This window comes from Pseudonaja textilis, chromosome 3, assembly GCF_049901715.1.
Source record: "Pseudonaja textilis isolate UNSWEBS1 chromosome 3, rPseTex1.2, whole genome shotgun sequence".
NCBI classification, from domain to species: Eukaryota; Metazoa; Chordata; class Lepidosauria; order Squamata; family Elapidae; genus Pseudonaja; species Pseudonaja textilis.
The window spans coordinates 96,876,199-96,896,234 of record NC_141992.1 but is presented as its reverse complement, the minus strand read 5'-3'; the positions used below and the strand labels follow the sequence as shown (position 1 = coordinate 96,896,234).

The 20,036-nt window shown below is 39.1% G+C and overlaps 1 protein-coding gene and 1 long non-coding RNA gene across 3 annotated transcripts in view; one reads left to right on the top strand and one right to left on the bottom strand.

Annotated features, from left to right (window-relative positions):
- The window catches only part of CACNA1E (calcium voltage-gated channel subunit alpha1 E), a 346,898-nt gene extending 340,427 nt beyond the window's left edge, over positions 1-6,471 (top strand). Inside the window, exon 48 of the mRNA XM_087930443.1 lies at positions 1,321-6,471. Within this exon, the coding sequence (XP_087786569.1) occupies positions 1,321-1,860 (540 nt within the window). The 3' untranslated portion in view covers positions 1,861-6,471. The remainder of the gene's footprint in view (positions 1-1,320) is intronic.
- Positions 1,762-20,036, bottom strand: part of LOC148126223 (uncharacterized) — a 78,996-nt gene continuing 60,721 nt past the window's right edge. Inside the window, exons 2-4 of one of the 2 annotated variants that reach the window (XR_015743001.1) lie at positions 6,679-6,815; positions 2,743-2,792; positions 1,762-1,827 (exon numbers count right to left, since the gene is read on the bottom strand). This is a non-coding gene — a long non-coding RNA (uncharacterized LOC148126223). Of the gene's footprint in view, positions 1,828-2,742; positions 2,793-6,678; positions 7,000-20,036 lie in introns of those variants that run through there. The other variant, XR_015743000.1, reaches the window with a different exon arrangement.

Below are 20,036 nucleotides of genomic sequence, written 5' to 3'. Positions count from 1 at the left end.
TGCAATGTTTAATACCAGATAAATGAAAGTTGGCTTTAGTTATGGTTCATTGGAACAGACTTCAAACTATAATTATGACCAGTTACAATGTACAATTTTTAAAAAAGGTTCTTCTGTTTTGATTTAATATCTTGCATTGTGTGTTAAATATACAGTAAATGGAAGCTTCCACTCTGCTTTGCATGGCCTGGTTAGAGGGGAATGTGAAATGCAAAAAGTAGCTTTTGACAGGCAAATTGGTTTTCATTGACTTAATATGAGATGAAATCCTGTCGAAAATTAAATTGAAGATATTCATGTATAAAAGGCTAGAGCAAGCCGGAAGCATATTAGAAAGACATGGAGAGCAAACAAGGATCCATCCTTTGGCTCACAGTTACAAAGAGTGTCTCTGTTATGGATTGTTTTGCCTAGGGTGAGTAACCTGCAGATACTATGAGGGTCTCTATAATGTGTTGGTGCATCCTGCAAAGTGACTCTGCAGGTAGCACTGAAGCTCAGAGAGAACCTCAGAGAGCCCACAGATTTCTGTTATGGTGAAAGTACATTTTCTTACTTGCTGTGGAAATCTCCACTGGCTCTCTAAATTGTAGCACCAAACTTTTGCCCTTGAATTTCAGTGTTCAGGCCCTTAAAACATTACAACAATACTGAAAAATTGATATCTGGAGGAAGTCAGCAAAAATATCCAGAATGATAGAAATTTGTGACGATTATATGGGGGCACAATGGGTCAGCAGTTAAAGATGCTGAATTTGTCAGCTGGAAAGCCAACAGCCCATGTTCGAGACCCAAGTGCCATGCGATGGAGTGAGCTCCTGTTACATGCTCCAGCTCCTGCAAACCTAGCAGTTTGAAAGCATGCAAATACATGCAGATAAATAGGCACCACTTCAGTGGGAAGGTAACAGCATTCTGTACACTTCAACATATAGTCATGCTGGCCACATGATCATGGAAATGTCTTTGGACAACGCTGGCTCCCTCAGCTAAGAAACAAGAGGAGCATCACCCCCTATAGTCAGACATGACTGGACAGGGGAAGCCTCTACCTTTATATTAATCTTTAGCATTATTTTAAATTGTGCCTTTTCTATTTTTTTCTCCAAATGCCAACTTGACTCATAAGTGGATGGGGTGGATGGGCTTTAAATTATAATACATAGTGCCGGTTTCTTCAGTTCAGGAGAGATTGGTCAACAAGAGACAAAAGTGTTCTCTGTCCTTCTTGCCTCTCCCAGCAGACCCTTTCGTTGAGGCAGGGCCTGGCGTCCGCTGAACACCCCAGAACTTTGTATCTGGCTTTTCCCTTTCTTGCAGGGCACAGGCTCCTTGAGCGAGAGCTCCATCCCTTCTCTGTCTGACACCAGCACGCCAAGGCGAAGCCACCGTCAACTCCCTCCAGTGCCACCAAAGCCGCGACCTCTCATCTCCTACGCTGCTATGATGCAGCACTGTGGCGACACCTCCCCACCACCTGACGACAGTGAGGGGGGCTCCCCTCTGCTTTCTGGGACTCTGGAGACAAACGATACCTGCTTGACTGAGTCTTCCAGCTCCCTCCAGGGAAAGCAGAGCCTTCTCTCCACTCCCCAGCGCTACATCTCAGAGCCTTACCTGATGCTCCAGGATGACTCCCACGCTTCAGACTGTGGCGAGGAGGAGACACTCACTTTTGAGGCTGCTGTGGCCACCAGCCTTGGCCGCTCCAACACAATTGCATCAGGCCCTCGCTCTAGGCATGGTTGGCAGATGCCCAATGGGCATTATCGGAGGAGGAGAAGAGGAGCATCACAAAGCATGATTTATGGGGCTGGCATCGAAGTACTAAGTGATACGGAAGAAGATGACAAATGCTAGAAGCTACTTCCTCTCCCCTGTCCCCTTTGATGCATGCTGATTGCCACATTTGAAATGAAATGAAATGGAAATCAAATGCAGGAGGAAAAAACAACCCAGAGCCTTCATGCAAAACAAAGTCAATTCACAATTTCTTTGTCTCCCTTCTTTTTCTTTTGCACAGAAAAGGTGCACCGGTTTGTTAAATGACAGTGAAACAGGGCAACAGCAGCCTTCATCACAAAGCCACTTGACACGGTGTCTCCCAAAGCCAAGAGTAAGGAGGGTAGAATTTACTGGGAAAGCAGAGCAAGAAATAAGCTAAAGACTAAGGGTTTTTAAAGCATCATTTTCATCCCCCCAGAAAGAAGGATTTCAAGACGGTGGTTGCGGGTGGGATCATGTGAGAGATTCAGGGCTTGAGAAAGGCCTTATCTCTTTTGGAGATCCATCCTATAGGTTGACCAGTAAGACCAGTGAATTCATTGCTGGATCCTATGCAGAGCTGCTTCAGGACAAGGTCCTTTTTCAGTCCTCTAGACAAGTTAGCCCATTTTTCAAAAACAAAACAAACTTCTCATCTTAGGACACACTTTTAAAAAGAGAATAGGGTGAAAGGAAGGGAGGGTAGCCTGGGCAAGTGTGAGAAAAAAACATTTGGTTCAATAAAACCAACCTGATGCATAAATCACCACTATCAATGTGGTAAAGGAGATAATTGTTGTGACACTAAATGTACTTAACCCATCATTCTTGGGCATATATTCTGAGTTTAGAAAGGATGGAAAGTGTGTATATGTAGAGATTTATTTTAATACATTGGTAAAAGGCCAGCACTAAGGCTGTATGTTGTCTGACATAAGAGATAGGAAGTATTTTTACTCAAATTTTCCAAATACTTACCTGAGACTTCCTCCCCGAAAGAATGTTGTATGTTGCTGGCATCTCCCAGCCTAGTAGTAAGGGAGAACACTGGTGCTGATTTTTCTTCTTAAATGAGCTTTAAAATTATTTTTAATTTGGTAGGATGAGAAGGGAGTAGGCCAACACTGAACATTTGTGTTTCAGAGCAGTTGAGTTCGCTTAGGAAAAGGATCTGGTGGGTAAGTTTTTACTTCTTTTTTTTTAATCTTGAGGCCCACCAGATTTTCTGGGATAGAACTTTGTTCCACTCTATAACATCCCCAGTAAAAAATAAAAAAGAGTAGTGAGAATTGTAGTCAAAAACATCCCAACTAATTTGTATGGGAAGTCCAGCAAACTCAGTAGTTAATGATGGTAACTTTTCCATCCACAAAAGAAGACACCCAGGGTAGAGGTGATTTCATCCACTCATCTTTTCTTTGATCACCCTCTTGTTTATTTCAGCAGGAATTTTCTATCCTGAGCATGGAAGGCAGGAAGTCCATTAAGACATCAGGTCTCATCCTTTTTAGATAACTGAAAATAACTGGTATTTTAATTGTTTACCCAAAGGGCCATTTGACTCCAATAGCAGCAAGCCAAGCTCCCTAAAGAACCTGAGCATTATTCTCCTTAAGAAGAAGCAAAACAATACCATTGTCCTTTTTTCAGAGCAGGATAACAGCCTCCTGATCCAACAATTGCCCTCAGCCCAGTTAACAGAATAACATATTTGGAAGGAGCCTTGGAGATCTTCTAGTACACACACACACACATACACACAGAGAGAGGGGGGGGGAACTTCTACCATTTCAGACAAATGGTTTCCACTCTCTTCTTAAACACCTCCAGTGTTGGAGCACTCACAACTTCTGGAGTTATTAAATCTGATTTGGTTTTTCAGTTTAAAAATATGTCTGGGAGTTTCTGATGGGAATTTTCTTTCTTTTTTTAGCACTTTTGTGCTAATTTCTTTTTTTCGTAGAGATTTTTTTCATTTAACACATCCTCCAATCAGGATACCTAATACTTTTCTGCTATCCTAGATTTTATTCTCCACCATGCCTCCTCTTCATTGTTGAGTTGCAATGTAGTTAATCTGCTAACCTCTGTCTCTAGCAATCATTATTCAGTTCCAGAGAAGAACAGTGAGAAAGAAGCACTTTTAGAGAGCAGTCCCCAAGAAACAGTAATGGACAGTGAACCCAACTAACAGTGTGGCACCAGGTTGTCTGCAGGATATGATACATTAAAAAACAGGCAGAGAATCGATCTCCTTGTGGATGCCATGTTTCTTTTTTTGTTTACCCCCTGCAGAAGGCCCTGGTATGGCATGAAATAATGGCATGACTCTGCTAGTGCATTGCTGGTGCTTACTCATAGCAGTCAGATGTTTAGGTTCATTTTGAGTATTTAGGTTTATTTGCTTTCCTTGCCGATAACACTTGAAAAGAAAATGCTGAAGCTATAGGTATTGTTTGTGCTTTTCAGATGTTGCTTTGGGGGGAGGGAGCATAAGAGCTTCTTATACATTTTCATGCATTGGCAAAGCTGTTGATTCTGAATTGACTAGTAAAACCTATCCAGGTTTCCCAAGTGGGGCCTTTGACCAATTCTGCCTAGAGTTACCAGGGATGGAACCTGAGACCTTCCAGTTTTTAAGCATATCCTGTCTCTTTAAACTTAATATGGATCAATGGTGCATTTTTCAAGCTGAATCTGGAACATTCTAGCTTATAGAAAGGCATAGACAGATTTGGCAAAAAGTACAGAATTCTTATTTGGTTTGTAGCGCTGACTAAACTAGCATACATTTTTTCCCCTCCACTATTAAGATCAGGGAATTCTTCTCCTTAGCCTATCTTTAGCCTAGTTAGCCTACATTCTGCTTCCTCCCTTTTGTAGCTTTGTATCAACAACTGTCTCATCAGGCTAGGATGTATGTTTGGCATTGAACTGCAGGGGGACATCATCCACAGTCATTGCCTGTGAGTGGAAAGGACCCACATTTCTGTTGCCAAGTCATGTGGATGATCTGCATTATTCTTTTTCTCATGTTCATGGGTATTCCCAGCCCTGACTTCAAATGGGGAAAACTTGTGCTGCTTAAAATTAGTTTTGTTATTAAATTTCTATAGAAGGTTCCAGGGATCTTGTCTAAATTCCTGTAACCAGATAATATAATATCCCAGGATTCCTCAGAGGTTAATAAAACCAAATTGGCTCAGTTTTGTCACTGTGTGAGTTGATCTTAGACATTTTCTTTGATAGAATTAAATCCATGTCTGTTTTATATCTGAAATATGAACATGATTTACAAGATGGAGTACAAAGTATATTTAGCTTTTTTCCTACCAAAATTAACAATAGTTTATACTACATGCTATAAACAGCATGACAGGATTAGAAGATATTTTTGTTAAATTTGCACAATCTTAGCCCATCTTCTTGGAAAGCTACAAGAGCCAGCAGAAGTTCTATACCAAATATATATATATATATATATAATTACCATACCAGATTTTCAAAATCATTTCACAAAATATTTCTACCTCTATTTTATATTTTATTATTACTTCATAAAGCACATGGGCAGACAAATGTTAACACTGATATAATATTCCTATTTTAAAACTTGGACCATCGTATCTGGGTTGCAAAAATACAAATGATTTCTAGATGGCAGCAAATAGATAGCTTGCTGCCCTGTAGTGGTCACACAATGTTTTGCATTCCAATAGTTCTATTTATGCCATAATCACCATTTCATTCCATTATTACTTTTGTCAAATAAGGTTTTTTGAGGCAGTATGAAAATTTAGAAAGCTGATCAAAGAACCTGAAAAGTAGCTTGAAAAGTGCTTCTCTGATGCCATCTCCAATCCACGAAATAATGACAATCTCTTCAACATTTCAAGTCGCCTGCTGAAGGTGCTTTAGTTCTGAAAGGTTTATTTTCGTATTAATATTCTAAAAGAGATCAGCATTAAGTAACAAAGAGGCACTATTATAGTAATGTTGCTCTCCAAGAACAAAATTTTGTTCTCTTTACCCTCAACACTTTATAAACCTGGTCAGCTGGGCTAAAAGAAAGAAAGGGAGACATTCTTGATCTTCCTCCTAGAACTTTGCGCTGCACTTTAAGCAAGTGCATTGGCAAATTCTTTCTTGCATCTTTCGCAGAGATGCAGCTCTTCGCATTAAAAACCTGAGAAGATCCTCTTTCCTGCCTGACCTACCTTGTAAATAGGATTGGCATTTAAGTCTCAATGTGGGACAATTTCTGATATGTTAGATTTTCCATACATAATAGAGCTAATCTGTAGGAAAAAAATATTTTGTGCATATTAGAGTGGGAAGGAGAATGGTGGAGGAAACAGTCTTATTTCCTGCTTCTTTTAAAGTTGCCTCACTGACTTTTTTTATTATTATGGATACAGACAAGTGTTCTATGAAGCTTATGTAAGCCTTTTTAGAATTTGTCTGTCTTTGTGGGATGCGGGGAGAAACCCTCTTAAGTCCATCACTGAAAGTTTTCTATGAAGGCTTTAACTGCTCCTAAACTTCAGAAACAAAGGTAGCTAAATCAAATAAATTTGTGGAAAGTGTAGCATGATTCCGGTTTAATGAATATTGGAGTAAGGAAATAGCTTTACTTTGTTAGTTTTAATCAAGAAAAAGACACCTGGTGTTTCTAAGGGCATACGCCCAGGACTCAGAATTAATTTGCCTGGCAAATTAATGAGGTTGGATGCCTCAGGAAGCATCCAACTTCATCACTGGGGATGCAGCTTATCTCCCTAGATGAGATTATGGAGCAACACCAGGAATTGCAGGCATAAGAGCAGCTTGGGTACTAATGCAGGAGAATCCAGCCAGAAGAACAAACCAAATACTGTATTTAATATGCACATGGTGGCAGATTTGAGATCTTACCCATAATGTGCTCAGAGCTCTCTATGGCTTGCTTCCTTTTCAGACAGTCTCTTAACAAGATGGATTTCTCTTTACAGCCAACAAGTCAAGGCAGAATGAGTTTTTGGCTCTCTCCAGTTTTGGAAGAAGGCAGGCATCTATTAAAAAATGTAACATTTTCTGAAATACTAATATATTTAGAGATCTATTCTTGCCTTTTTCTTCTTCCAGTTTTTCCCTCCAATGTTGTACTAGCTACCTATTAATAGACATTAATACAGTTCAGGGTAATTGGGAGATTTATGGATATCAACATCGTTGGATAAAAGTAGTATTCCTATATATTTTCATTCCACTTAAAAATTTGGGATGTGGAATAATCTTCTTGCCCTGCCATCGTATTTTGACCAAGCCCTTGTGTGAGCACCACTAACTGCATTAACGTCTTTCCCCTTATACTCCCAGTTCACCTCCTACAATTCCAGCATGATTATTTGGAAGGGAAAGAGTCAGCATCTCTACCTGCAGAATATCAGCCAGGCAAATAGCATCATGGAGACAATCTATGAAGAATGCTATATAGAAGGAGGGAAAGTCTTATATTTCCATTTTTAATAAAAACTGAATGGACTCAATCCAGGAAAAGGCTGGTCATACATCCAAGTGGACTAAGTTTAGCTACTGACTTTCAGAAGTGTGTAAGTGCAATTAGTTGACTATTTTTTTTTAAAAAAGGGTGTTTCTAATTTGGAAAAAAAACAATTTTGGCTTTGAATTAACAAGCTATAGATGTTCATAGTAAACTTTTTAATAGATATATCTTACAGATATACTACCTCTTGCAAATTTAGTACAGTTAACAACTGGAAAACAGCAGATTAGTGGCAAGCTGTATATGTCAACAACCCTAAGTACAGGTTTCTGCATCAGACTGCCGAGTGATCTCTAACATAACAAAACGACTTATTGTAAAGTTGGGGTTTTTGTTGGTAGGTGACAGGACTGTATCTGAGTTCCCTTCCCATTTGATTAATAATAAAACACAAACCCTCATTAGGATGTAGTGGATAAAATTTTAGTCAATGGTCAAAAACATTCATTTCCAAACTTATCCACCAGCAGATGTAATTTATATCACTTACGTCAATTTATATATTTGAGGTAATTATGAAATTACTCAAATGATGCAAATTTATGTAAATGACAATTATAAAAGCTATACTTATGCAAATGATATAAATTGACATAAAAATGCAAATTACATCAATTAAATTTAGCTTCCTCTCAATGATCCGTTTTGATGAGATTTTTTTTTGCAGTATTTATAGTCTGGGGGTAAATAGTGAGATACAAATATGTAACCCAACCTGCAACAGCGTTTAGTAGAGTTGAACTGGGGCTGGATATTAAGAAATAATCGTAAGGATAAAGGCTGAGTTGCGGTTGCGGTTTCAGAGTACATTTAAGTTTTGTTTCATGTATTTGGCTAAATACCACATGTATTTCTCGCATAAACAAGACTTTGAAATTATTTGCTGTTGTTAGCCTCTCCGCTCAAGAATTACTGTGCTCCAAAAAGGCATTTTGAAAATGAGAGGACTTCTTTTAAAACCTGGTTGAAGCTTTCACCCTATGTCACTCAATAACATAACAGATGCACAAACAGGAAGGGAAGTATTTCCAAAGGACAAACAGAAGGCAATTTGATTAAGCTCCGTGTAATGCAAAAGAAGGGTCCTTCTGGATAAATTTGGAGACAAACCCAATTCAATGGAGTCCAAATGCAGAGGGGAGCTAAAATGTCTCCAATTGATATCCATGGGCAGAAGTCAATGAAAACAGATGTAGAAGCCCAAAATAGCCATTCATATCAAGCCTCAAGTAAGCTCCTAAAGCCATTTTATCTTAATTTGGTACCGGGGCCAGCAAAACCCAAATGGAGGCTCCAGCAGATTCTCTTTCATTGATGCTGAGTTGGCACATGTTAAGCCAAGTATCTCTTCGTGTGGTTTACTCCTGTGGGTCCTCACTTCATAGTAGAAGCAGCAAGGGCATCGGTTCTCTGCAGTGGTAGCAGAGCACCACATCCAAAGCCAGATGATGATGCTTTCAGCATTACAAGTTGACATGGGAGATATATTGTAACATAAATGCTTGTTTGGGTCCAAAAAAAAAAACCCACAAAGAAAGAAAAGAAAATTACAGATCTGTATAACTTTTAATGGTTTCTTTTCTGTTATTTTGGTTTTTTGTTTTTGTTTGTTTTTATTTTTGGTCAAAGAAAATAAAACCTTGTTGTAAAGAATAACTTTGCCTATACCTTTTCTCTTTAAAGGTTTTTTTTTAAAAGTTCTCTCCAAACTGTACGTTGTGTTTAAAAAAAAACAGTATATTTTTATTCATTTGTTTGCCTGCTTGATGAAATCCCAGCCTTTCTCGTCAAATGAACACTCTGGGCTTTTATATATGTATATATATATATATAAGAACCTCCTTACAATTTATTCTCCAATAGAAGAGAACATTGACCTCTTGGGTCTTAGAGCTCTCTGAGCTTGATAGTTTTATTGCAGACATTTCGGTACCAAACTAGGTAACATCAGTACTAGAAGAGAGTGGAGTATGTACTCATTTTATATTCTGCTGGCTTGTCCTGTCATTGTTGGTGAGAATGATCTTTGTGGTTCTTTGAGTAACGAGCCAACAGTAAACAGCAGCCTAATCAAAAAGCCACCAATATTGCTTCCACCAACAAGGCAAGCCACTAATGTAAAATGAGAGCAACCCCACTCCCTATTAGCACTGATGATGTTACCTTGTTTGGTGATGAAACATCTGCAAGTGAACTATCCAACCTCAGGGAGCACCAAGAACCCTAAAGTTTATTCTCCATCTGATCGTAGAGACCTTTGATTGGCTGATTACTTTCCTTTAGCAGATTTCAAAAAGCTTTCAGAACGTTGAGAATCATTTCAGTGGCTCTAGGGATTCTTTACCAAGAAAATAAATGTTTGTTTTAAAATATTTCAAAAGATGCAAAGATCACCTGAGATGAAATGGGAAGAAGAGTGTTGTTTGATTATTATTTCTGGACAGGTGGGACCGCTGACTCAGGACAATCAAGGAATTAGAGTGCAGAAAAGCCACATATCGGTGCATGGGACGGGGAGAGAAAATATCTACTTGGTCATGTGCTACTGTCTACAGTACGATAATACTTTTATACAATATTCCAAAAAAGGTTTTGTACAGGAACTACCCCAACAACTGCATTCATGAACAAATAAAATGAATAATTTAGCTCATGGAACTTTTAATTTTTTTTTTTAAGAATTGGGTTGTTGAAATCCAACTAAAGCTAAGAGGAAACAGTCTGAAGAAGATGTGATAAATGCTTCGGAATACATGAAGCAGAATGAGAGTGCTATGGGCCTTGTTAGTGGTAATTGAGGTGAAGGGGAAATGTAATGGGCTGGAATTACAAAATAAAAAAAAATGTACATTAAAAGTACTCTACAAAAATGTAATTCAGCCCATAGGGTGTATCTTCAGATATAAGTTAAGTTTTCCTTTCCTTTTCAAAAATAAGAACACATTCTTACTTTTAAAGGTTTTGTCCCAAGTCAGCTGTTGCCCAAAATAATTTACCTATGATCTGTGCTCTGTGCTCCTCTAATTCTACACCTTAGGCTGGATGAATGCATACTTTTCACAACTACTACCTTTGCTGCTCTGCTGGAAAGCCATGTGAGGAAGAGAAGTATAAGTTCTCCAGGAAAAAGAGACAAATGCAAGAAAAACGCATAGTCCATCTTCTTCATTTATAACAGTTCTACTCGTGGCTAGCTAGTCAAACCATGCAAAACTAAAAATTGGACAGGCAGATTTAAGAGCCAAGAGGCTAACTCACACGCATATTACTAAAACTCTCCTGTTTGTTTGTAACCTTCAACTGGGCAAAACATACAGCAACGTTTTTTTTTTTGAATCAACAGACCTGAGATGGGATAAGTTTTAAAAAATGCATTCAAACTCCAAGATCCATTTCACCTATGAAGTTGAAATTTGGCTTATTTTGTGGCTGCGTCAGTACTGCTGCACCACTGCGGTCAACCACAATCACCTAATCATCATTTCCAAGACTCTCTTGCCAGCTTCCCACAAGAAAAATCAATGGGGAAGCTGACAGGAAGTTGAAAGTTGCTCGCAGTCCCATTGCTTTTTTAACCCATCAGTTTAGATAAGGACATATCCCTAAAACAATGACCCAATGGTTCCCACATTGTCTAGAATTTATTATAGCTTACATTTTTGTGTGTGTGGACCAATGCCAACTTTGTCAAATACATTAGCTTAAATATTTGGCATACTTCCCAAAACGTTTTGCATAATTTACATAGTGTTTTACAATAAACCAATTCTAAAATATCTGTGGCTTTGATTCTAGGAACTATGCAATTATTAATCAGGCTTATGTTGGAGATTAGCCAGCATTGGGTGAAAGAAAAAGGGATTGTCATAAAACCTTAATCACTAGCCTACAGTCAAGTAGAACCAAAATTAACAGATATCCAACATTCTTCTTTTACATATGCACTATTTATAAGTACACTGGATAGATCAGAATTCATCAGAGATACCTTTACATGAGAGTTGGTGAGAGTAGAAATAGTTTAGCAGTGTCAATTAATTACTTTTTCTTTATTGGGCTCCTCCTTATGATGTTTTGTCCATTTGTCCTTTCACCAACACAATGTTTTTGGTCTTTCAATGACCCCATAATCACTTATATCGGGATGGAGTCGGGGCAATTGAATGGAGCAGAGTGTTTACTGGCTGGATGCCTTTCCTGTCGCCAATGCAGAGTTCGCAGCAGATAATTACTCATTGTGCCCATAGAGGGAAATATCTGCTGCTACCTAGGATCGAACTCACAGCCTCCTGATTGTGAGGTGAGAGCTCCACCTCTAGGCCAATGCACCACTTGTTCCACCAATACAATCCCACACCAAAATTGTAGGTATGATTGGATTTCCTTTTCATAGCCTCATAAGTGAGGCTAAAATAGTTCTATAAAGGAACAAGAACTTCGCATCAATGGGTTTTCTTGCATCTAATACTTTGTTTGAAATCCCACATGAATTTATTAATATACATCATCATCTTATTAAAGTAGATGGAAAAGCACAAATTATATTGACAACAATGAAAGTGTGGATAATAATCTTCATAAGAGTGTTTTAAATATTTTTATCCTACTTTCATTTTTATAAATAACAAGGTGGTGAACATACCTAATGCTACTTCCTCCTCCTGATTTCCCCACAATTAACAACCGTGTGAGGTGGATTGGACTGAGAGAGAGAAAAACTAGTCCAAGGTCACCCATGCTGAATAAATAGGAATTATACTGGGAAGAGAGGAGGCTGTAGAACCATGTAAGTTCTACTTCTTCAGAGGAAAAGTGAAATGAACAATATGATCCTCAGAGATGAGGAAAATAAACTATAACTAAAAGTAGCAATCAGACTACAATGTATTCTTCATCCATCTGTTTTAAGACCCCAAATGACTGACTTTGAGACCGGGCTTAAAAAGAAGCTTAGGATTCTCTGGTTCCAAAGAAAGCCAATCATGTCACTGAGATCATAGGAGGACCTGGCCTTTTGCACAACCCTCAGTGTTTCCCCTCCAGATGATTATCAGTTAAAGGTCATCTGTGCAAAGATGGTTTTGAGGCCTGCACATTTTCCCCGTCTCTCTCATAACAATAGTTAAGATTTCCCCTCCAGTTTTACTTCACTCCCTAAAACGTGAAGCAGCAGCGCCAGCAGCAGCAGAGAATTTAAAACAAAAAACAAAAAAACAATGAGAGCAAAGGAGCTGACATTGTTTCTAGGCACACACGAATGGCACACTTGAATGGGCCATCTGAGACAGCTAATCTTTGTTTTCTCGAGTTCTTCAGGTTGGAAGCCTGGTGAATGAATTTGTGAATCATTTATTCATGTTCTGTCACAAGCAGAGAGAAGCCACATCGTCTCTATTTGCAACTAGGGTACAGCAAATGACAAGCTCTTTGTCTGAAGCAAAGCCTCTTATAGCACTGAGGTATAGATAGCAAAAACTTGCTATTTCTATAAACTATTTTGTAGAATCTTCCTCCTGCTGAAAGCATTAAAGTTTAAGATGTATTTAAACCACTGGATCAATGCCAAGCCATTTATCTGATACCCTGCCTACAAAGTATAGCAAGCAATAAAGCAGCTCTATTTAGCAAATTTTTAATGGGATTTATCTTAAACTTGTGCTTGTCCAGTTTCTAAAGTCCTGTAAGCATGAATATACAATGTCAGGACTATGGATACCCTCAACATCCTCCCCCTGCTAGCCATCAAACTCTATGTCCCAGTTGATGAGAGCTTATCTTTTCCTTTCCTTCCCCCTCCCCTCCTTCTTTGAAATCATTCTTTTAATTAAAAAAGAGAATTCTGCATATTGCAAAACAAAATATCTGCCTTTTTCTGTCTCAAAAATAACTCTGGATCCCACCAAGGTCCCATGTGTATCTTTAGAAAAATGACAGTTAAGAGGATTGAGCTTGTAATGTAACTAATATAGTTTTGAGTGAACTGGACTTTACTTCCCTTACTGCTGTTTTTAGCTGCCCCTTTTGAACACACTTTTCAAGGTGATCGTAAAGTACAGTTCCATTCCTTTTGCGATTGTTAAACAATCGGGACTCATAAATCCCTGTTGATTTATTGGAGCTCTATCCATAGATCCAAATCAATAAAATTTGACATAGTTGTTTGCTTACTTATTTAGCTGAGACTCTCAAATTTCCTGGGTGCCCAGTGGCCTGGTATGTTTAAAAACAATGACAGTTTTAATTTGTGATATGTGGACTTAACATGTTATCATTTAACAGTATATTTTGAATTAAAATGTTTTGCAAAGTAGCTTAAAACCCCTTTCTCAGGTGGACCATTAAGGAATCCTTCTGAGGTAATTTTGAAAAAAAAAGGTAAAATAACTTTTTCTGATTTAAATCTTATTCTATGAATGAGATGACAAAATAGGCACAACTGGTAAAATGATTTTTTTGAGGAAATATTTCTTGCACCCCGAGCAGTCCTGAACACATGTATTATGTTATAACTTTTATTTAAATCATATAGTTAGTATGATAGGTAAAGAAGACATGTAAGTATTTACTATATGTCCCTTGCATACATGTACATGAAAGAGACTGTTTATGTTACAATGCACATTTTGTCACACATACACACACCCTCTCCCCATCGCCTTTGATGACTCCAGTGGCAAACCTCTAACCTTTCTATTTTTCAGCTTTTTAACTGAAGATGCTAGATAGTCAACAGTGGTGTCCCCCAAGGCAGTGTTCTAGGACCAACTCTTTTCATACTCTACGTAAATGACCTCTGTGATCATATCAAGAGCAACTGCGTTCTTTTCACCGATGATGTAAAGCTATTCAATACCACAGAAAATACTGCTACCCTTCAAAAAGACCTTGACTATGTATCAGAATGGTCAAACAAATGGCAACTTCAAATCTCAACAAATAAATGCTCTGACCTACATATTGGCCAAAAAACCCAGAAAATATAATACAAGTTGAATAGTCAAGACCTTGTTGATGATCCAAACTCTGTCAAGGATCTTGGAGTACTCATCGCAAATGACCTAAGTGCTAGAGCCCACTGTAACTACATAGCCAAAAAGGCGTTCAGAGTTGTTAACCTAATCTTACGTAGCTTTTTCTCTGGTAATATTACACTACTAACTAGAGCATACAAAACATTTGCTAGACCAATACTCGAATACAGCTCATCAGTCTGGAACCCACATTACATATCTGATATTAGCACAGTTGAGAAAGTCCAGAAATATTTCACAAGAAGAGTTCTCCACTCCTCTACCCATTGTAGAATACCTTATGCCCCCAGACTTGAAATTCTAGACCTAGAAAACCTTGAATTATGCCATATTCGGTCTAAGTAAAATCATACATTGCAATGACTTACCTGTCAATGAATACTTCAGCTTCAACCATAACAACACAAGAGCACACAATAGATACGAACTCAAGGTTAATCGCACCAAACTTGATAGCAGGAAATACGACTTCAGCAACAGAGTGGTCAATGTTTGGAATACTCTACCTGACTCTGTGGTTTCTTCCGCAAACCCCAAAAACTTTAGCCTTAGACTGTCTACTATTGACCTCACCCATTTCCTAAGAGGTCTGTAGGGGGCATGCATAAGCGCACCAACGTGCCTACCATCCCAGCCATATTGTTTCTTTTATATTTTTAATATATTTTTTATTTTTCTTATATGTATCCATGTATTCATAACTATGTTTTTACTTATACCTATTATCTTGTAAGCAATTGACAAATATAAATAAATAAATAAATAGTAGATTTTAAATATGCTGGATAGAGAATTCCTGCTACTGGTTTCTTTGTTCGTGGAATACATTCTAACTCAGCAAATATTCTCAAAATACAATGACATGCCTTGATCTCACGTACATATAGAGAATTCTAGACTCATAGCAAACATCTCAACTTTCTTCCTCAAGGTTATGTGAGGGGATCTTGTAACTGCAGTCTTTGCCTACACATCGACTACATGTTGCCCTTCCTTTATTCATGGCTTTGTACAAGAGCCTAGGCAGCATATTTATATAATCTAAAATGTCATTCTACAACAATGCCAGAATGTGAGTAGCGCAGCAAGGTCTATGGTTAATAAGCACTAGTGTGGGAGAAGAGATTTCAGTCTTTTACGTACACGTTCTCCACTTATGGCGGGGTCTGTAAGTTCATGGATGATTTGATCGCAGCTATAAAGTAATGTCTTAATCCTTAGAAGCTGTTCATTGCTAAGTCACTGAAACATCAGGAAAAGTTGTCAACAACCAGCTTTATCTTAATTAGTAGAGTAGACCGCACCATTTTTATTTATTTTTAGTTGGTAGAGAAGCTGTTTTGTTCCTTTCCTTTTTAAATCCTTGTGTTTGGTCACCTTTTCATGATGGTGTGTAATTTTATCACTGGAATCTGTTGTTGAACCTTCCTTTGTAGCTGAAAGAACTTAAAAAGTAATAAATAAGTGTAGATTTAAATAAATAAATGGAGCAATTTGCACATTTGAATGTGCCATCACAGGCTAGGCTTCCAACAGGATGCACCTTAATCCTTGCTTCAGAGAAGATATTGTCTGTAGAAATCGTTGTTTTGTATTGAAATTCCACCCCTTTCAGCCTCATTCCAGGTACTGCCAAGAAGATGGAACTTCCAGCAACTTGATAATGAAGCAAGTGTTTTGATTTCTTATCTTTAGGCAAAAGAAGCTTCTCAATTCACAAGAAGATGTACGTTTGAAGCATACTTAGGTAGCGCATCCCTAAACAGGGATTATACTCTTTTTCAGCAAGGACTATATTACTTCTAGATTTCAAATGAGTGCCACAGCACAAGACAGAAAGCAAATCAATATGAAACTCTATATTTAAAAATATATTTTACATTTTTATGTCTGAGGAAATAAAACAGACTTGTCCCCTTCAGAAATAATCAGAAGGCTGCTTTGGGAATGATTTAAAATAAGGGCACATGAAAGTGGTAAGAAGCCAGTCATAAGTGTGCTTCTTTCTCACACCCTTCTTTTCCTTTCCATCTTGCAACTGTCAAAGCCCATAAACACACACATCTAGTTTTCCTTCCTGTCTTCCTAAAGTGCTATCAAAGACTGGAAACCGTAGCAGTGCTGAAATTGCTCTGGTCAAGCCATCTGGCAGTAGAGAATTCTCTGTCTCATCAGTTGATGGCCTTTGTTTTGAAATCCACACTTCCATGCACCCATCCAGATAACCTTGCCATAAACATTCAGCCTGCTCTCTGTTCCTTTTCCTTCCAGGGAATCTGGTATTGATGACAGGGATCATCTGATACAGGATGAGAGGAAGAAAGGTGAAAGCAGTAGGTGTACAATTAAATTTGCTTACAAAGGCATGTCTGTGTCAACAATATCCCTTTTCTCTGTCTACCTACAAGATAAATGTTTGTCCTAAATTATCATGAATAAAAAGCACCAATTATTTCTGAATCTCACAGAGCATACCTATGCATTTTGACTGTAGTCTACTCTAGTTCATTCGATTATAATGGGATTTCTTGACCAGCTCCTTGATTCAACCTGATTGATCCCTAATCTCCTATTTTAATAGGAAAACCTTCACGATATTCTAAAAGGAATGCATATACCTAGAGGCATAAAAACGGCAACCTATAATAATAATTTAAAAAGGTGTCACGTGCTTAAGGATTGGATAGAAAGAAAGCAGCGATGCTCACACCTTGCAGACTCAAGAGAAGGATCAAAACTGCGGTCCGCAGTCTGCTCAATCAATAAAAAATGATTAGGAAGAAACCACCTACCTGCTTGCCAAGCTTAATCATATTGGAAGGAGCAAGTTTCTTTGCCTGAGACTGTGGACAGCTGTTTGATCATGAAAGATAAGCAGCAGGAGGTTGATATGTAATCTGATAATTATAATAAAGCATCAAAAGTCAAGCTGCACATGGTTAATTCTGATCATTTATTTACAATTGTCAGCCATCCAGCTTGGCTGAAATCTTGATTTGGATTAAGAGACAGGGCGAGTGAAGCGTTGACTGGCATACAAAAGGGCTGCCATTGGGGCACGTGTTATTCAATGTATTAATGAAAGACTTCCTTAAGAGGTTACATCCAGACTAGGACAATGAAGAAAATACATAGCTTAGAAGAAGGACAAAGCATGACTTGGAATGTTTGGAGGCCTTGGGTTATGTTCAGCCTGAAGAAAAGGCTGTGGGGGGCATAATCGCTGTCCTCAAGCAACTGAAGAGCTTTTATGTAGAAGACAGAGCAGAACTGTTCAGAGTCCTTCCAGAAGAAGGAAAAGGAACGATAGGTTTAAATGCAAGGAAGGAAATGAAAATCTTGAAAAAAATGGTAAGAGCTGTTCAATAATGTATTTAAGCAGAGCCTGCATGGCTATCTGCTAGAGAGACTGAAGTAGCAGGTTTCTGCTCTAGGTGAACTGAGGTTGGACTACATGATGATCGGGGTCATTCTGACTCATACGTTCTATAATATACTTGCCCTAAAGTAGAATCATAAAAAAATATAGATTGCAGGAGGGGGGGAAGAGATAAGAGCATTATGTGCTCCAACTGGCACAGAGAGAGAGCTGAAGATGTGTTGAAATCAGTCGTTAAAGTTATGTGTGTTCATTGCTTGTTTTAGAATTATATGTGCAGAGATATGGCTAGAAGGGTGAGTCCATGGAAAGAGAGAGAAGATGGCATGCAACACCATTAAGGAAAGAAAAGGATAGCAGCAAAGAGGAGGCAATATCAATTTGCAGAAAAGTAGGTGTTATGCTTGAGATCCAAATGTACATGACAAAACTTTTGAGTTGTTTAGGAAACGCTATGAGTAACACAGGCACATTTGCATAAACAAGTGCTTGGCAAAATTCCAAACAAAAACTTATAAAAGGCAACTGTAACTGTGTCACTAACTGTAACGTACGTGTGTGTGTGTGTGTGTGTGTGTGTGTGTGTGTACGCTGCTCAAAAAAGTAAAGGGAACACTTAAACAACACAATGTAACTCCAAGTCAATCACATTTCTGTGAAATCAAACCGTCCACTTAGGTAGCAACACTGATTGACAATCAATTTCACATGCTGTTGTGCAAATGGAATAGACAAGCATAGGCAGTTAGCAAGACATCCCCAGTAAAGGAGTGGTTCTGCAGGTGGTGACCACAGACCACTTCTCAGTTCCTATGCTTTCTGGCTGATGGTTTGGTCACTTTTGAATGCTGGCGGTGCTTTCACTCTAGTGGTAGCATGAGATGGAGTCTACAACCCACACAAGTGGCTCAGGTAGTGCAGCTCATCCAGGATGGCACATCAATGCGAGCTGTGGCAAGAAGGTTTGCTGTGTGTGTCAGCGTAGTGTCCAGAGCATGGAGGCGCTACCAGGAGACAGGCCAGTACATTAGGAGACGTGGAGGAGGCCATAGGAGGGCAACAACCCAGCATCAGAACCGCTACGTCTGCCTTTGTGCAAGGAGGGACAGGAGGAGCACTGCCAGAGCCCTGCAAAATGACCTCCAGTGGGCCACAAATGTGCATGCTCAGTCAGAAGCAGACTCCATGAGGGTGGTATGAGGGCCCGACGTCCACAGGTGGGGGTTGTGCATACAGCCCAACACCATGCAGGACATTTGGCATTTGCCAGAGAACATCAAGATTGGCAAATTCGCCACTGGTGCCCTGTGCTCTTCATAGATGAAAGCAGGTTCACACTGAGCTCATGTGACAGACGTGACAGGGTCTGGAGACGCCGTGGAGAACGTTCTGCTGCCTGCAACATCCTCCAGCATGATCGGTTTGGCAGTGGGTCAGTAATGGTGTGGGGTGGCATTTCTTTAGGGGGCCACACAGCCCTCCATGTGCTCACCAGAGGTAGCCTGACTGCCATTAGATACCGAGATGAGATCCTCAGACCCCTTGTAAGACCATATGCTGGTGCAGTTGGCCCTGGGTTCCTCCTAATGCAAGACAATGCTAGACCTCATGTGACTGGAGTGTGTCAGCAGTTCCTGCAACATGAAGGCATTGATGCTATGGACTGGCCCGCCCATTCCCCAGACCTGAATCCAATTGAACACATCTGGGATATCATGTCTCACTCCATCCACCAACGCCATGCTGCACCACAGACTGTCCAGAAGTTGAGGGATGCTTTAGTCCAGGTGTGGGATGAGATCCCTCAGGAGACCATCTGCACACCTCATCAGGAGCATGCCCAGGCGTTGTAGGGAGGTCATACAGGCACGTGGAGGCCACACACACTACTGAGCCTCATTTTGACTTGTTTGAAGGACATTACATGAAAGTTGGATCAGCCTGTAGTGTTGTTTTCCACTTTAATTTTGAGAGTAACTCCAAATCCAGACCTCCATGGGTTGCTAAATTTGATTTCCATTGATAATTTTTATGTGAGTTTGTTGTCAGCACATTCAACTATGTAATGAACAAAGTGTTTAATAAGAATATTTCATTCATTCAGATCTAGGGTGTCTTATTTTTGTGTTCCCTTTATTTTTATTTTTTTTGAGCAGTGTGTATATGCATGTGTGTGTGTGTGTATGTATGTATGTATATGTATGTATATGTGTATATATATATATATATATATGGCATTCGGTTTTGTTCGGGTATTTTCCCACGTCATTGTAGTTGTGCTTTTAAAGGTGTAGCAACGTTTCAGCAGAATTTCATC